This window comes from Triturus cristatus, chromosome 1_2 (genome assembly GCF_964204655.1).
Source record: "Triturus cristatus chromosome 1_2, aTriCri1.1, whole genome shotgun sequence".
Taxonomy (NCBI): domain Eukaryota; kingdom Metazoa; phylum Chordata; class Amphibia; order Caudata; family Salamandridae; genus Triturus; species Triturus cristatus.
Window position 1 is genome coordinate 139,144,491 of NC_140580.1, and position 14,976 is coordinate 139,159,466.

General features: G+C 46.0%; 1 protein-coding gene across 1 annotated transcript in view; it reads left to right on the forward strand.

Moving 5' to 3' along the window:
- Positions 1-4,222, forward strand: part of AFAP1L2 (actin filament associated protein 1 like 2) — a 509,415-nt gene extending 505,193 nt beyond the window's left edge. Inside the window, exon 19 of the mRNA XM_085603289.1 lies at positions 3,465-4,222. Coding sequence (XP_085459415.1) covers positions 3,465-3,491 — 27 coding nt within the window. The 3' untranslated portion in view covers positions 3,492-4,222. The remainder of the gene's footprint in view (positions 1-3,464) is intronic.
- Positions 4,223-14,976: the final 10,754 nt, after the last annotated feature.

Here is a 14,976-nt window from a genome sequence, read left to right on the forward strand (position 1 = left end):
GGCTTCCAGTCACATGGAACCGTGGATGTGTTGACACCTGTCTTCAGGAGGGGTGACGTAGCGTGCTGAAGGTTCTTGATGTTCCTTCACCCAGAGACCAGGAAGCTCCTAACAAACCTTATAACATCCCCGGTTCCGTCATTCTTAATTCCAACTGGTCAAATGACAGTGTTGGTACCACCTCTGCACGCTAAGAGAATTGCCCTAATGCTGTCTTATCACTGTTGAGCGTTGCAGACACGGTTCAAGTCACAACATGACCAGACTGTGTCAATAACCAGTAATTTATGCTAACTGGATGTGTGTCGAACAACTGCGATTAGTTTAAAGTGGTGCAACTTCAATTCCAGGTCCTCCCTCTTTGGAGAGTGGGGCAAGGTTTTCTCACACCACTTTGATATACGTTACTCACATCTATGTTCCACATAACTGTCTCCTTTCAAGCCAAATGCTTCCCTTTTTGTACAGCTACTGAACGCCAGCCCTTTATCAGGTGGGTTTCCTTCTCTTAAAAGGCACACGCCACATCTTGATGGCTCGAGTGACCTGTCATGATTGATGGGGACACTTGCAAGGCTAATTTTGTTGCTCTGCCATCCTTGTTGCAAATAAAGTGTTCCAGGTTCCCATGTTCTGCCATCATTGTTGCAAATAAAGTGTTCCAGGTTTCCTTGTTGCAAATAAAGTGTTCCAGGTTCCCATGCTCTGCCATCATTGTTGCAAATAAAGTGTTCCAGGTTCCCATGCTCGGCCATCATTGTTGCAAATAAAGTGTTCCAGGTTTCCAAGGTGAAAACGAATCCTTCATGCAAGTGCCATCGTAATCCTCTCTAGCTGTACAGCTATAACTGAACAACTCTCACAACTCTCACCCTCATGTGATGCAGTAGTACTTCTGTGGATGCATTTGTAGGAGATGCAGGCGGTCTTTGAGGGCCCAGCAACAATGTGATTTTGGTAACCAAGCAAGACCTGAATAAAAGTCCTCCAGATAACGTGGGGCCAGTGTGAAACTTCTGCCTCTCCCCCCCCCCCCCCCCCCAAATCTGCTCACAAAATAATCACTCTAGCCCTGACCTAATCCAGACTAGATGATGGGAACTCCCCATATCTAGGCCTCACAGACGTCATACTACATCAAATCAAGTTGTACAAAATGCCACAGTCAGATTGATTCTCAGATTACCTCTATGCCAGTTTCTGTCTAAGCATTTGAAGCCCCACATTGACTCCCCATTTGTAAACTCTCTTTTTTCAATGCCTTATATATGTTACACAAAACTCCCTGCCGTAATAGCCCTGTGTACTTCAAACAAACATTTCTGCCCTGTTGTCCTTCCAGAGCCCCTCATTCTTCCATAGCGCTTCTTGATCTGGTTGCCAGTCGCGGCCGGTGCGGTTAAGAGCGGTGGGGTGAACTCCAGGGCCAGACTGCCTACCGGGCTTTTTGGCATGCTGCCGAGCTGGGGTCTGATGTCACCGCGGTGGGGGCTAATTTCGTTGTTGGAGACCTGCGTGTGCTTCGAAATAAACAAAGCAAAACGAATTTCGTTCATCACAAAATGACATCAGCCCCCAGCTCGGCAGCATGCCAAAACGCCCGGCAGGCAGTCCGGCCCTGGTGAACTCGACAGATGACGACAAGGGAAAAAATAAAAGAAAATCACTTACCTTGCGCTTGCCGCATCGCCAAGTCGGTGATGCAGTGAGCTCAAGGTAAGTGGTTTTCTTATTGTTTTTTTATTTTAGTTTCCCTCATTGTCAGCTGTCGACTTCACCCCCCGCCATGTGCCCTGCTCCGCCCCCGTCCACCACTGTTACCTGCATCAGCCACGACTGCCACTTCCTCGTTTCTCCAGACTTCGCTTTGGCAGTCCTTTTTTCACCTATCTAGTTGTGAAGGCATCGAACTTTCTGGCTTCTCTCTACTTCCTCCTATCCTTTCTCCAAAAGGACCTGAAAACTTGGCCTTTTGACAGGGTAAATTATTCTGCTCATCCCTATCTGGTTCTCTAAGGTCAGGAACACCTCTTGGGTAGCAGAGCTGTGAATAAATTCCTATTCATTTATTAATTCATACAAATGCCAGGGTATATTTTGATCCTTTTGGTAGGATTTTTTGTGCGCCTTGGCTGTGATGTAATGTGAAATTGCTCGCATTTCAATTGGTTGAGCTGCCTGCTTCATACTTTTGGGTTGGTTGTTAAAGTTTGCACAACATCTGTTGTTGCAATCTGATGTTTACATTAGAAAGAAACTAGGCCTTTTTGATTATGGCTGATTAATCGGAGTAATTTTGGTAATTCCACATTACCTTTTGGTATGAAATTACCTATAATTATGCTATTTCTCTTCTATTAAGAGTAATTGGGGGGGGTCCTACCGCGAGAGCTCATTTAGCAAGCACAAACTATTCATGTTCAAAATGCATCCTCTCGTTCATTTTGGATGCAAGGGTGAATTTTGCGATAAGAAAATAGCACTAAATGCTGGTAGTAAGTTGGGGGGAAATCCTACCTACGAGAACATTTAGCACAGGGCTGTGTGCAGGGCTTTAAGTGGGCCGGGTCTCACCAGTGCTGAGCACCGGGAGTTTTTTAAAGGGGGCCTCAAAACGGGTCTCTATCGGGCTCTGTTTTGTGCCTTGGCACAGGCAGTCCGTTTTGTTTTTTGGGCTGCAGTGACAGCAGGCACATCAATGCGCGTGCTCACTTCTCACTAGTGGAGAAGTTACGGCATGACGTCATGTAAGGTGAGCGTTATAGGGGGAAGGGAAATCCTTTAAAGAGAGTCAATTTCTCTCTGGATTTACCTTCTCTTTTTGAAACTCAGGAACAGCAACATTGTCGTGGTGTCAGCAGGGATTTAAGTGGAAGCTTTTTCAATATTATATACAAGCCATAGTTGCTGCTTATTTATCTTATGTAACGAACAACCACTGACAAAGCCAATAGTCCTGACTTGTTGTGGGTATGATGTTACTTGTTGTATCATATATCTGGATGCAATGACAGAAACAGCAAAATGCAAGTCGGGCAGCACACTATGCTAAGCACAGATTTTTAGCTTATGTGTTTAAAGCCACGCCTTTAATTACAATGGCCACGCACCTTTGAGAGACCCCCGAGTTTTTACATCCCACTTACAGCCCTGACTGTGTGCATTAATGCCTTGACGTTTGATTTGTTGATTTGTGTGCCATGATGTCTGTTGGTCGGACCTTGTGAAAAGGGTGTTGTTAATTGTATGCCCATATGTTGGGACAATTATGAAAAAAAATCTAAGTAATACCTATTGGCTTTGTCAATCTCGGTTAATGTTGGTATCGGGTATCAATCACATCTTCCATCCGTTTTTAAGGTACATACTGTTATCGACCACAAGATGTCGCCATGTACACATGCAGAGTGCTCAAATAAAGTGACCCGTTTCATGTACACTCTCTGTGTTTGGTCTCTTTGCAGGAATGGGAGAGGAAAGGCACCAGTTAAAGAAGTGCTCCATCAGCGACTCAGAGACTGGAAAGGGGAAGCTCGCGCGTGGGTGAAAGGGCGGTGAGCACGCGGATGTACCATAATGTGCTGAAGAAAGGAAAAGTAGACAATATCCTTCCATGATAAGTCGCGTTCGGGAGAATTCACGAACTTTAATTTAACCCAGCGTTGCTACAGCTTCCATTTCTTACCTCCGGACCCCACCTGGACTTCTCGCCGTCCACGGAGAAAGACTGACAATGAACTGGCAAAAAGACGGCGCTAGACATTCCTATATTTATTTTTTTAAGAAGCATACGAGTTAGAATGTAATGAAACTCATGTGCGGTGACCGATTCCATGAAACAGAATTTGTGCTTATCCGTTTGCGCTGCAGAACATTTTAAAAAAAGGACATGAGAAATGCGCACCTGCCACCGAGTCAAAATGTGCACATGTGTGCGGCACGGGTTGCTGCAAAAGAACCTTGAGAAACAGACAGACTATAAGCCACGCGGCATCATTGAGAGGCGGCAGCGATCATGTGTACTCAGATAAATGCGACCAGTAAAGCAGGGCTCGGGTGTTTGTTCCCCATAACTTGCCCAGTATTCTGCAGGCCATCTGATGCTTGGTTAAGGGTTCACCTGAAGCCGAAAACGGGGTTGAATATCTTTTTTTTAATAGTTTAAGTTCCAAAGGCGATACACACACTTTATAAAACTGTAATAAATACTTTCTTAAATGTGTTTTTAGGGGTTGTAGTGATCTTGTTTTCAGCACCACAGCTTAACCTAACTAGGACATTAAAGATAGAAAACGACATATTATCAACAAGCCACATTTCATATCGGCTATCAACAAGCCACATTTCATATCGGCTAGTGACATGCACATTTCAGGTCTCGCCTGAGCCAGTGCTTATTGCGCTGCTCTGGCGAGAGTTTTAGTAAGCGGGTTTTGGAAGTGCTAACCTAGTGGCTTTTTTCAGGCCTCCAGCTTGCGTTCGCGATGTCGTGCACGCGCACAGCTGCTATCCTGGTTTCTAGCATTCCTCGCATGGCTGGCTTTCCTCCCCCTCTTTCACTCGCTCCTCCCCTCCCGTACCTTACACGGAAGAATTTTGTGAGATGCTAAGGAGGGAACAGACAACAGGCGCCACTGGGCTCGAAGCCAGACAGAGCCATCCGGTTTGATTGATGGCTTGGCATTTGCAAGTGTTACAAGTACATAAATCACGGGCGCCAGGAGAGAACGAGCCATACCAGACATCCTCCCTAATTTAAGTTGCAACTGTGCTGCAATTCCATTTCGATTTTAACACAAAATCTTTTATGCAGGAAAAGCTTCTCATTTTTAGGTCTCGCTGATTATATCAAAAGTAAAAAATAGATGTTTTTTTCTATTTCTTTACTTTTGGTATAATCGCGGCACCCGCGCTTTACTTTTAATATTATAAGTAAAGCACGGGTGCCGCGATTTTACCAAAAGTAAAGAAATAGAAAAAAACATCTATTTCTTTACTTTTGATATAATCGCGGCACCCGCGCTTTACTTTTAACATTAAAAGTAAAGCGTTGGTGCCGCGATGCTTGTTTATAATCTTTGAATTTTGCAAAGACTATATCTTGTCGTTCAAAAGACTCGGCGCTCCTTATTTACTTTAGCACCAGTTTGCATTCAAGATCAAACAATGAAGACTTCCCCTACTTTCATGATAGTGAACTGCAGAGAGCTCACTAATACTCTAATGCTTCTGTCAGGGATTTGATGCTTCCTCATACCCTGTGTAAAACATTGGCTGTATATCAAACTTGTGTGTTTCCCGAGTCCACTCCTCCCCAAAGGGCTGGCCTTCAGTGGGTCGGATTTCACTCCTGTCTACAAAGATATGCACGTTGGGCACACAGTTTAATCTAACACGAATCTAGCATACTGAATGTTACCCAGAGCGACAACAACATTTACCTCTATTAAGAGAGCCCAGAGCAACACGTGAATGGCTACAAGATGACTAATTCAAATTTCAGAAAGTGTGTGTAAAATCCTTGATGTTCTATCTTACTTGAAGGGTGAAAGGTGATACCTCAAGGTACCTTGCATTCAGTTCAATTCAGAGCAGCAGCATCATTGTCCCTACTGCCAGCACTTCCTGCTGAGATGGATGGTTTAAATGATGAACCACCAGGCTGCTGTGAGGCCATTAACAAATAGTTCTGTACACTGTGAAACCCCTACAATAGTACCACAGCCTCAAGCCTTCCAATGAGCCTTCCCAGTCATCCTTCATTGGATAGGTGGGAGAAAGACCCAGGTGTGCCAGTCCTCCATACTAAAGATCTCAGATGTATGCCGAGCCCTTTGTTAAATAAACATGCATGTGACACCAGAGCAGCAGGGCTAAGCTGTAGTTGATGTAAAAAGAGAATCCTCAGAGCAGCAACACCCATTGAATGCACACGTGGCCAGCTTTCCAGGGCGAGGTTTCCTGTATAATGTAGATCTCAAGGACGAGCTCGGCTAACTATGGAGCGGCAGGCAAAACTAACAAGCATTGGCATAGCCAATAGGTCTCGCTTTTGGGGCCTTATAAGTATTTAGTTATGCAGCACAATATCCTTGGTGCAACAACATCAACTGTTGCATGGCTACACACTTATAAGGTCCCAAAGGCGAGACCTATTGGCTATGCCAATGCTTGTTTTACTTTGAATCGGAAATCAACATTTCTTGAACAGAACACTGTATGTAACTGTTGTGTTTCTAACGGGGAAAAAAACAAACACTGGACCAAAGATGAAGGTTGGTCGAGGCTCGTCATGGTGCAGCCTCCCCTTAAAGATACTGACTCGTGTTCGTGTTTTGCAGCACACACCTGCCCAGTATGTTGCCGCCTTCTGCCCTCATCGTCCCATCAGTGGACACAAGCCCTGCTTGGAGTACCCTCTTTGTTCACAGTTTTCAAGAGAGAAGGCCGTTCTGCAACCCTAACTCGACTTGAAATCCCTGGGGTGTCTCTGGTGAAAAACAAAACACTCGTCTGCAGGAGACGTTAGGATGCTTGCAGGCCAGTGAGGCACGGGAGTCCCACTCCCAGTGCTTAATTTGAGACAGTGGTTGCCGGCGGGGCCCTCTAGCACTCATTTTTGGGAACTGCCACTTGTTTTTTCTCATCAGACTTTGATCCAGACCAATAGAGAGAAACACACAAGACAGTGACAAGGGAGAAGGCACGGATGGAAAGGAACCCTCAAAGGTGAGGCAAAGCGGCAGGAAGTGTATGGTGGGGGATTAAAGAGGCATGGGGTGGGATCAGCACAGTACCTTGACATTCAGTAGCACTGGCTGGGGGCTTCTGAGAAAATCTTTGGGCCCTGGCTCTTCATCTTTTACAAATTAAGCCCTGCCTTATCCCCATCTCAAACTTGGCACCACTACAAAGTGGGTAAGTGTTCCCTTAATGGCTTTCCTCAATGAATGTGACTAGCATGTTAATATGTTATGGAAAACTGTATGCCGGAGAGACGCTTCCATGAGGTGAGCAGTGGTTAGGATATGTGAAATTATATGTCTGGCCAGCACTTCCATGAGACGCGCTGTCGGAGGGCGCAACCACCAATCGAGGACAAATGATTAGGAAAAGACTCAAAAGGGCATTCTTTTTTTAAAGCAGGGACTACTACGTATCAAAATATTATTTTAATTAGATCACTAAAATTCCTTGCACCATACCTGGTTTCATAGCTTCCACTCCGCTGCCACAACAAAGCATTTTATTGTCTAATTACCAAAGAGTTGTGGTTGAAAGTTGGTGTTTCTTCAAGTTTTTCGCAGCAATCTAGCCTTCTCCTGAGATCTGGCCAATAGCTGCCTGGAGTGGACCATCTGTGAGTGGTGCAGGAGTTTAATGGAAAAGGGTCAGTGTTTTGTGGTGGTAATGGTGTGTTTCATAGTCCCCATGGTCTTTGCTTGGTATTTCTACTTTTCAAAGAGCAGACAGAAGCAGCAGTGGAGCTCTTCTAGCTCATGAGAATGTGTGTCCTCATTCCCTGACACTTTGCATGATGGGTGTCACTGGTTTGCAAGATGTGCTGGTGTCATCAGCATAGGTCAAGCATAGGTGTAAGTTCAATGTGCAGGGGCTGGTGAAGATATTCATCTTCGGTGACTGGCACAGGGGTTGGACTATGTGGAAGATTTTACTTTCCTTCTTCTGCCATTATGGAACAGTTGTCTGCAGTGCTTAATTTGCAAAAGAATGAGTGCCAGTGGCCAAAGCTTGGCTTAGAAGCCCAGGCAATTACATGTCAGTGCACTGAATACCAAGGCTGCATTGGCTTCAAATCACCGCAGGCCTCTTTCATCCACTACTGGACACTTTCACTATAGCGCGTTACTGCTTTCTCCCTTTGTGACGCTTTTTCCATCTTTCACTTCCTCGTTCTTTCCCCTTTGTGTATTTTTCTCTCTTACTTCGAGAAATGACTGATTACAAATAAGTGCCGGTCACCAAAATAAGTGCTGACGACCCCCACCGGCAACCACCGCCTCAAATGAAGCACTGGCTGTTTGTATTCGCTACCACCTTCTGCCGTGGACTCTGGGGTTACGGACGTGGTGGAGTGGGCGGCCAAGAGAGGCTCCTCTTTCTGTGCTGAGCGCAGCAAGAGTGCCCGGAGCGTGACCGGATGGCAGATTCCTGAGCTGCAAGGCAGAGGTGGGGAAGGGACACAGGGATTATGCAGAGAGTGTGGCAGAGATAGAGGAGGTCCCAGGAATTTGCCACTTAATCAGGTCATGCGTGAGTTTAAGAGGGTACACAAAATGGTGGTATAATGGGACAACCGGTCTCCCCCGTGTTGGGGCACAGTAACACCAGTGCAGATCCGGAGCAAATTGTGGGGAAGGGAGGTGGGGCCCTGTGACTTGGCAAGGAGCAGGTCAACAGGCACACAGATACTCATCAGAGAGAGTGTGGCAGGCAGGTAAGGACTCGAATATGGCAAAGGGCAAGCAGGGACAGGCAGGCAGAGTCGAGATGGATTGTTAAGCAAAGACTGGGAAGGGAAGAGGACGTGGGAAGTGACCACACACACAAGGGTGAGTGGAGGATCACAGGGGCACATCATCACTCAAAGCACAGCAGGTTTCAAATGTGATCCGTCGAAGCGGATAATGTCAGCAGACGCCACACCGTGCCGCCCAACAATTACTGTAGGTAGCCCATTGCACAAGGAACGCGCGAGGGCATCTTTGCTGACTTAACTGATGGTGCTGGATTATTGTAAGTGTGGATCTGTACATATTCATGTATGGAAGCGTGTTGGGGCTGTCCTCAGTGCACTATGGTGTACAAGAACACCTGTTCCACAGAAAGAGGCATTGAGAATGTCAGTGTTACAGAACAGATGAGCACAAGATCAGTACTTTAAGACCAGCCTCGGTTTTCATTACTTGTTTGTGTTTCGGCCTCAAGGTTGCTGAGGGTGTGAAGGGAAATCCGTGAAAGACTCACGTGAGTAACACAGTATTCTCTTCTATATTATGTAGAGTGCACTGACTTTGCATTAGGTGGCTTCAGGAAGCGATGAAACATTCATGTGTAGGCCAGTGAGAGCTGTCACAGTGGGTCTTTTTCAGGGCACGGCTGGATGGAGTTGGTGGCAGACGGACTTGTCCTATGATGGCCATGCTCCACAGCTTGGGGTGCAACAGCGGGAAGGACAGACTGGTTCCAGTAGGAACTGGGCAGCACAGAGTCAAAGAAGAGGGCTTCCTGAGCTGGGAAGGCTTTACCACCCTCGCATTGCTTACTGTGCATACGCAACCCTGGTGGAAACCATAGCTGGATGTTAAGAGGTCAGTGTGGGGATTGTCTCTAGAAGAGGTTTTAATAGTGGAGTGAATTTGTTTTTTTTAAAGAAAATAATTTTGAATTGGATACTGCCTTCAACGAGGAGCTGTTGGGGAAGAGGTGTGGCGCCGCGGCCAGGGCGACTGACTCTGGAATCGGGGGATCACGGTTCGATCCCCGGTGTCAGTGGCAGATCAGCCCGGCACCATGTGACTCTGGGCAATAGCTTGCTTAATCTTCCCAACGGCCCCCAGCGCCTAGAGACCCTTACGGGTGATTATTCGCGCTTTACAAATGTGGATTATTATTATTGGAGGTCCTTGACTGCAGGGTCAAAGTGCATTTTTCACCATCTATCCTCTAGAGCCTAGATCCTATCCAGCAAGCCTCAATGTGTCAATGAATCCACCCTCTTGACTCGAGACTAACCTCTGCTCCTCTTATTTACCACAGTCTGTAATAGCAAATTCTGTAGAAAAATCAACAAGTCACATAACCAAACATTTAGTAGAAACTGCTAGTGAGCTGTATAATCTGTGAGCAAACCCAAAGGGTGCTTCTCTGTGTACTACTGTTGTACAGCTAAAATTGAACGAAAACATAATTTAATTAAAGTCACAGAGTTAACATTGTGCATTTAGTCTTTCTTTGTGTCATGTTTGCAGCGAACTGAAATGTATGCAGAAAACCTACAGAAAACCTGTATACAAAATGGTTCTGGAACAGCCAACAGATAAGATAATGATCCAGCCAGTTAGGTCAGTTTTCCTGTAATGCTCTTTTATTTCTTTGCTTTATTTTTCTCTTGGAATTATCATTGTGTGGTTGTTTATTGTAGCTTTCAGGCACTGATTCAGTGGTTCCAATTTCTGTGGTAATTGCATTTTAGTTTTTAATATATAACTGGGGCAGGGGGTTTGAACGAGTTGGCTGTTTATGTAATATTGTAAATGTATTTTTTTTTGTATTGGGTCCTCTCTGTCGCTTTTGTGTCCTCTTCCTCCACTCCCTGCCTTCTTTCATCCTCTCTTTTTATTTCCCGCCTTCTCGTTGCTCGTGCACCAGCCTGCCACAGTGCAAGCCTTGTAGGTGGACTACGCTGTTAGACAAGCCTCTCCATTTACAAATGGCGGATGGCCGCATGGGATTGTCAGGCTTCATCCTTCTCCGAGGCAGCCATGCAGCGTGGCCTCAGCTTCTTCTCAACAGGGGCTTCCCGGATGCACAAGTCTAAGGCTTCCTAGGGAGCCAGTCCGTGAACTCCAGCACGCTGTGCAGATGCCCTCCTGTGCAGTTGGCTGAATAGGCTGCAGGTCCATTGATTTTGACCTGACTAGTGTCGTTCCTGGCAGTGCATGCCTGCAACCATTTTGGGGGCCAGATTTACTCCATTGCACAGTTGTCAACCTCAGTGATGGCTGGCTTGTACCGAGGGTGGTAGGGCAGAAAGTTAAAATGTAAAAAAATTAATTCACTTACCTGGTTTCTTCCTGAAAGCTCTCAATCCAGGAAACTGCACCACCCAATCATGGTGCTGCTTTCACAACATAAAAGGAGCGTCAGGATAGGATAGAGCGACCTCTCTCAGCGCTCCTAAGTGCACTGGAGGCCTGCGCTTTCTCTAACTCAGCAGTCTAAAACAGCTAGGTTAGAGAACTTTAAAATGTGCATGTCTGGCTGGCCTTCCCAAGACTTCAAGTAATATGGAAATAGTGGTCTTTCTAGTTCGTGTGCACACATTTGAATCTGCAAATGTTAGGTGGAGTTATTTGAATATGGGAGAAATAACAGCATTGTGTTCATCCAACTTCTTCAGCATTAAATTATGATCTCTGAACTGCAAAAGCATCAGCAGCTCAGACTTGGATCTACAGCTGTCTCTATCACCACTTACACCCTTGTTCCTCTTTCTGGTCCAATCACTGATGGCTGCATTTCCATATTGTGCATGGATAAAAGTTTAAAGCCCTTTTCTAATGCAACAAAGCCTGGCTTAGAGCTGTATTTGAAAAATATGTACTGAGCATAGTAATGTAAACTCTGGCTTGTGAGAGATGGCTTCCTATCCCTCATGCCTTTCCTCATTCTTGTGATAGTTCCATAGAGCAGGCACTGTTAGTCATTTTAGTTGATTGAAACCTTCAATGCTTCTGTCATGTCCCAATCTATTCATTATTTAGGAATATTGTGTACACATGAGCCCCGTGATAGCTCTCATCTCCATTCCCATGTTGGCAGATGTGTCTCTAACACAAAATCCCCTTAACTTTTACCTCTCAATTTTTAAGCAATTTTTCATGTAATTTGTTTGAGGATGTTTTAAGACAAACTCAACAATTTGTATAGTTGCTCATTTATAATGCAACTGCTATCTTAATCTTGAATTTAGTGAACCGGCTGCCGAATGGCTGGGGCGTTGGAAACATTTTCTCTGTTGGCCTGCCAAAATTTGAGTTTTCTACCAGGTTGGCAGCCTCTATGATGAGATCGAGTCTGCAAAAAAAAACAATAATAATCGCCCTGTGTTCTTTTTTTACTAGCACTTTGTGTCCACTTTTAGCCATCCATGTGTGTGTCCACAGCAGATGACAGTGTAACATGCTTCCCGAATCCCCAGCACAATGAATAGCCTGTGAATTGGGGATATATATTAAGATCATTTCCTGGAGCCCCTAAACCATCCTTTTGGACTAGCTACAACATAGAAGTATTCCGTATATTTGTATTTTCCCCGCATGCTAGTTTAGCAGTTCTTGGTCCATCTTGGGATTGGTGAAGTACCATGTGCTCATAGACTGTCAATAGGAATATCTGTAACTTTGTTCTTCGGAAATCTGCTGGTGCACCAATATTCTGCGCCAATGGAAGGGTGGCAGCTTCTCACCATTACTAGGGCTGTCTTGAGAATCTTGCTATTGTTGCCATGTTGGTCCCTGCCGTATTTAATATTAAAAGGAATTTTAATTCAAGGAAATTGTGTCTTTATTTCTGCACATGCACTGAAGCGAATGTAAAGGCAGGTTGTGTGCAAAATAGTTCTGGAGGAGTCTGAATGCAAATGGGGCTGGTTAAACCTGAGAGGTAATGAATTCCAGGCCTGGTGTTTGCAGATATTCTGATTGGCTGTCAGTTACCATGTGACACAAGGAGTGATCCGAAATTTAGTAAGTCCCACCTTTTTTCTCCCATTCCCCATTACTGTGTACACAATGCTGGATTTTGCTGGTTTATGGCAATTGTTGAATGTGGTCCCGCAACGCAGGGCGTAAAGTGTTTTGCGGTAGGAAGATGCACCGATGTAGGAAATTGTTGGGATGTTGACGTGCAATCTAGAGCACACATTGACATTGCTGGACACTATTGTCAACATATGGCAGGTGCTCGGTGCGTGATCACAGTAAGGGTGTAAATAGCATTGCGCGGGCCTCAAAAGTGTAAGCGGCATGTCCTCGCAATACAGGTTGGACGCTGGTGCTGTCTGATGCAGGTGCTAAATGTGCTGTTTTAGACATGAAAACAATGCCGGCCAGGAAGTGCTACTGATGTCCAGCGTTGCCCAATTCCAGTGGTCACTAAATGCACAGCTATGTAATGCAGGGTGAAAAGAGTTCGATCTGAGCCCCACTGCCTATACATTTAACATATTTTGTTTCCAAATGCTTTGTAAAGAGCTAATTGGACACCTGAAGCCACTTCAAAACGGTGTCCTTCACAATATGGATTATTGGCTGTTGTTCCCAAGATAATATGGTTTGGTTCTGCATTAGAGTGGTGACCTGGTACAAATCTGGTTGACGCTATGGGAAGTACGTCTCTTAAAGGTGCTTTAATGTTGTTGTTGAAGGTTGGAATCCAGGGTTTCCCAGATGAAGGATCCAGGCACCCAGATGTTTTCCCCCACGAGCATATTTTGCATGAATTTGGTTTGGCGGACCTAGGGTGTCAGATCCGAGATTCCAATCACATGGCAGTGGAAGGGCTGTTTATGAACATGATCAGTCTTTTTTAACCCATGCGTTTTGTTTATTGTGAGCAGGAGATTGAACCAGAGTGTCTCTGACTTCAATGGGAGTCAAGGGGGTGCTTTCAGAGAGGGCCCTTTTGTGGACAGATTGTGGGTTCAACCAGCGTCTGCAGCTGCACACTAGTCTGTATCCTTTGGATCTGTATTTCCTTCCAGCATGTATGTAGACTGGAATATTCAAGCACTTCTGTGGACATTGCCTATTAGTTAGTTAAGTGGAACATTCATGTGCCTCCTAGGTTACATCTGTATATGAATGTCTTTTATTGAGTAGTTTTGTAGAGCACTGTATATAGCCATGAGAGGGCAGAGGCCAAACAGAATTTCCAAATTCTTCACTTTGTCTGTGGCGCAAGTTGGGGGACTTAGGTTTAAGGGCGATGTGCTCGGCGCTAGGATCTATGCGGTTCCTCCTGATTACATGACCTCAATCTGGCCTCTTTTCATGCATTGGAAGCTCTCTATCCTCCCCAGGACAGATGCCTCTGGCAAGTTGTGGTACTATCATGCTTTTGTGTCCTGCTCTCCATTGCAAGCAGATTTGAGTGTCATCTGGGCACATCTGGAGGTTGGCCTTTTATTGATTAAGGACACTAGCAATAGGGTCCTTGTAAATATTGAAAAAGAGGCAGTCCAAAGTTACGTAGGAAAGACCAGACAGGTCAGCCCATTTATCAAGCCTACACAGGAGGACATTTTGCTCAACGGAGTTTGCTAAGAGGTGAAGGGTCCATCACCTGTCTCTATAGGCGATTGTCTACGGAGAAGCTTATATCTTTGGATGCCTTGCGGGGTAAATGGGAGGGAGATCTTGGTAGGCCCATCCCTGAGACGACCTGGCCGCAGCTGCTGCGACGGGTCTGGAAGGGCACACGCAACGTTACATTTCAATTGGTTCAATTTTTCACGCTTCACAGGGCTTACTTAACTCCGGTAAAAAAATTGGCGCTACTTTGGAGGTTCCCACTCATTATGCCCCCGGTGCAGAGCGGAAGGGGCCGATTTCGGTCATATGTTTTGGTTTTGTCTGGGATTGGGCTCTTATTGGACGGATGTGGTAGCGTGTCTGAACCGAGTGACTGGGCGTGAGCTGGATGTGGAGATGGGTACTTGCCTCCTGCTTTGGTTTCCGCACACTCCCAGTACTAAAATTACGAGCAAGTTCTATGACTTGGGGTTGATTATGGCGAAGAGGGAGCTTACCATGCACTGGAAGACACAGGCTGGGCCGAGCTTTCGGAGGTGGATGGCGAGTTTCTTGTCTTGGGCGGGGGAGCGAAGGGATGCTTCGGCTGCAGCTGGCCCGGCGGGCGGATAATGATAAGGCGCTGGATGCGGCAAGGGCATGGGGAGCATTGGTGGAGGGTCTCCGCTCTCTGGAGGAGGTGCATGCGGTGGACAGGGATCCCTTAGAAGTTGACCGGATTGTGGAACCCGGGGAGGGGCCTTCTGGAACCGCTGGGGAGACTGCGCCGGATGAGGCCACTTGAGCATACTTGGGAGGGATCTGTGTCTGCACAATGTATTGCGGAGTGCTGGGGGGATCGGGGTCGGAGCGGGAAGTGTACATAGCGGGGGACATGGAGTTCAGGCCCTCTGCGATCATTGCTGATGTCTTTTTCATT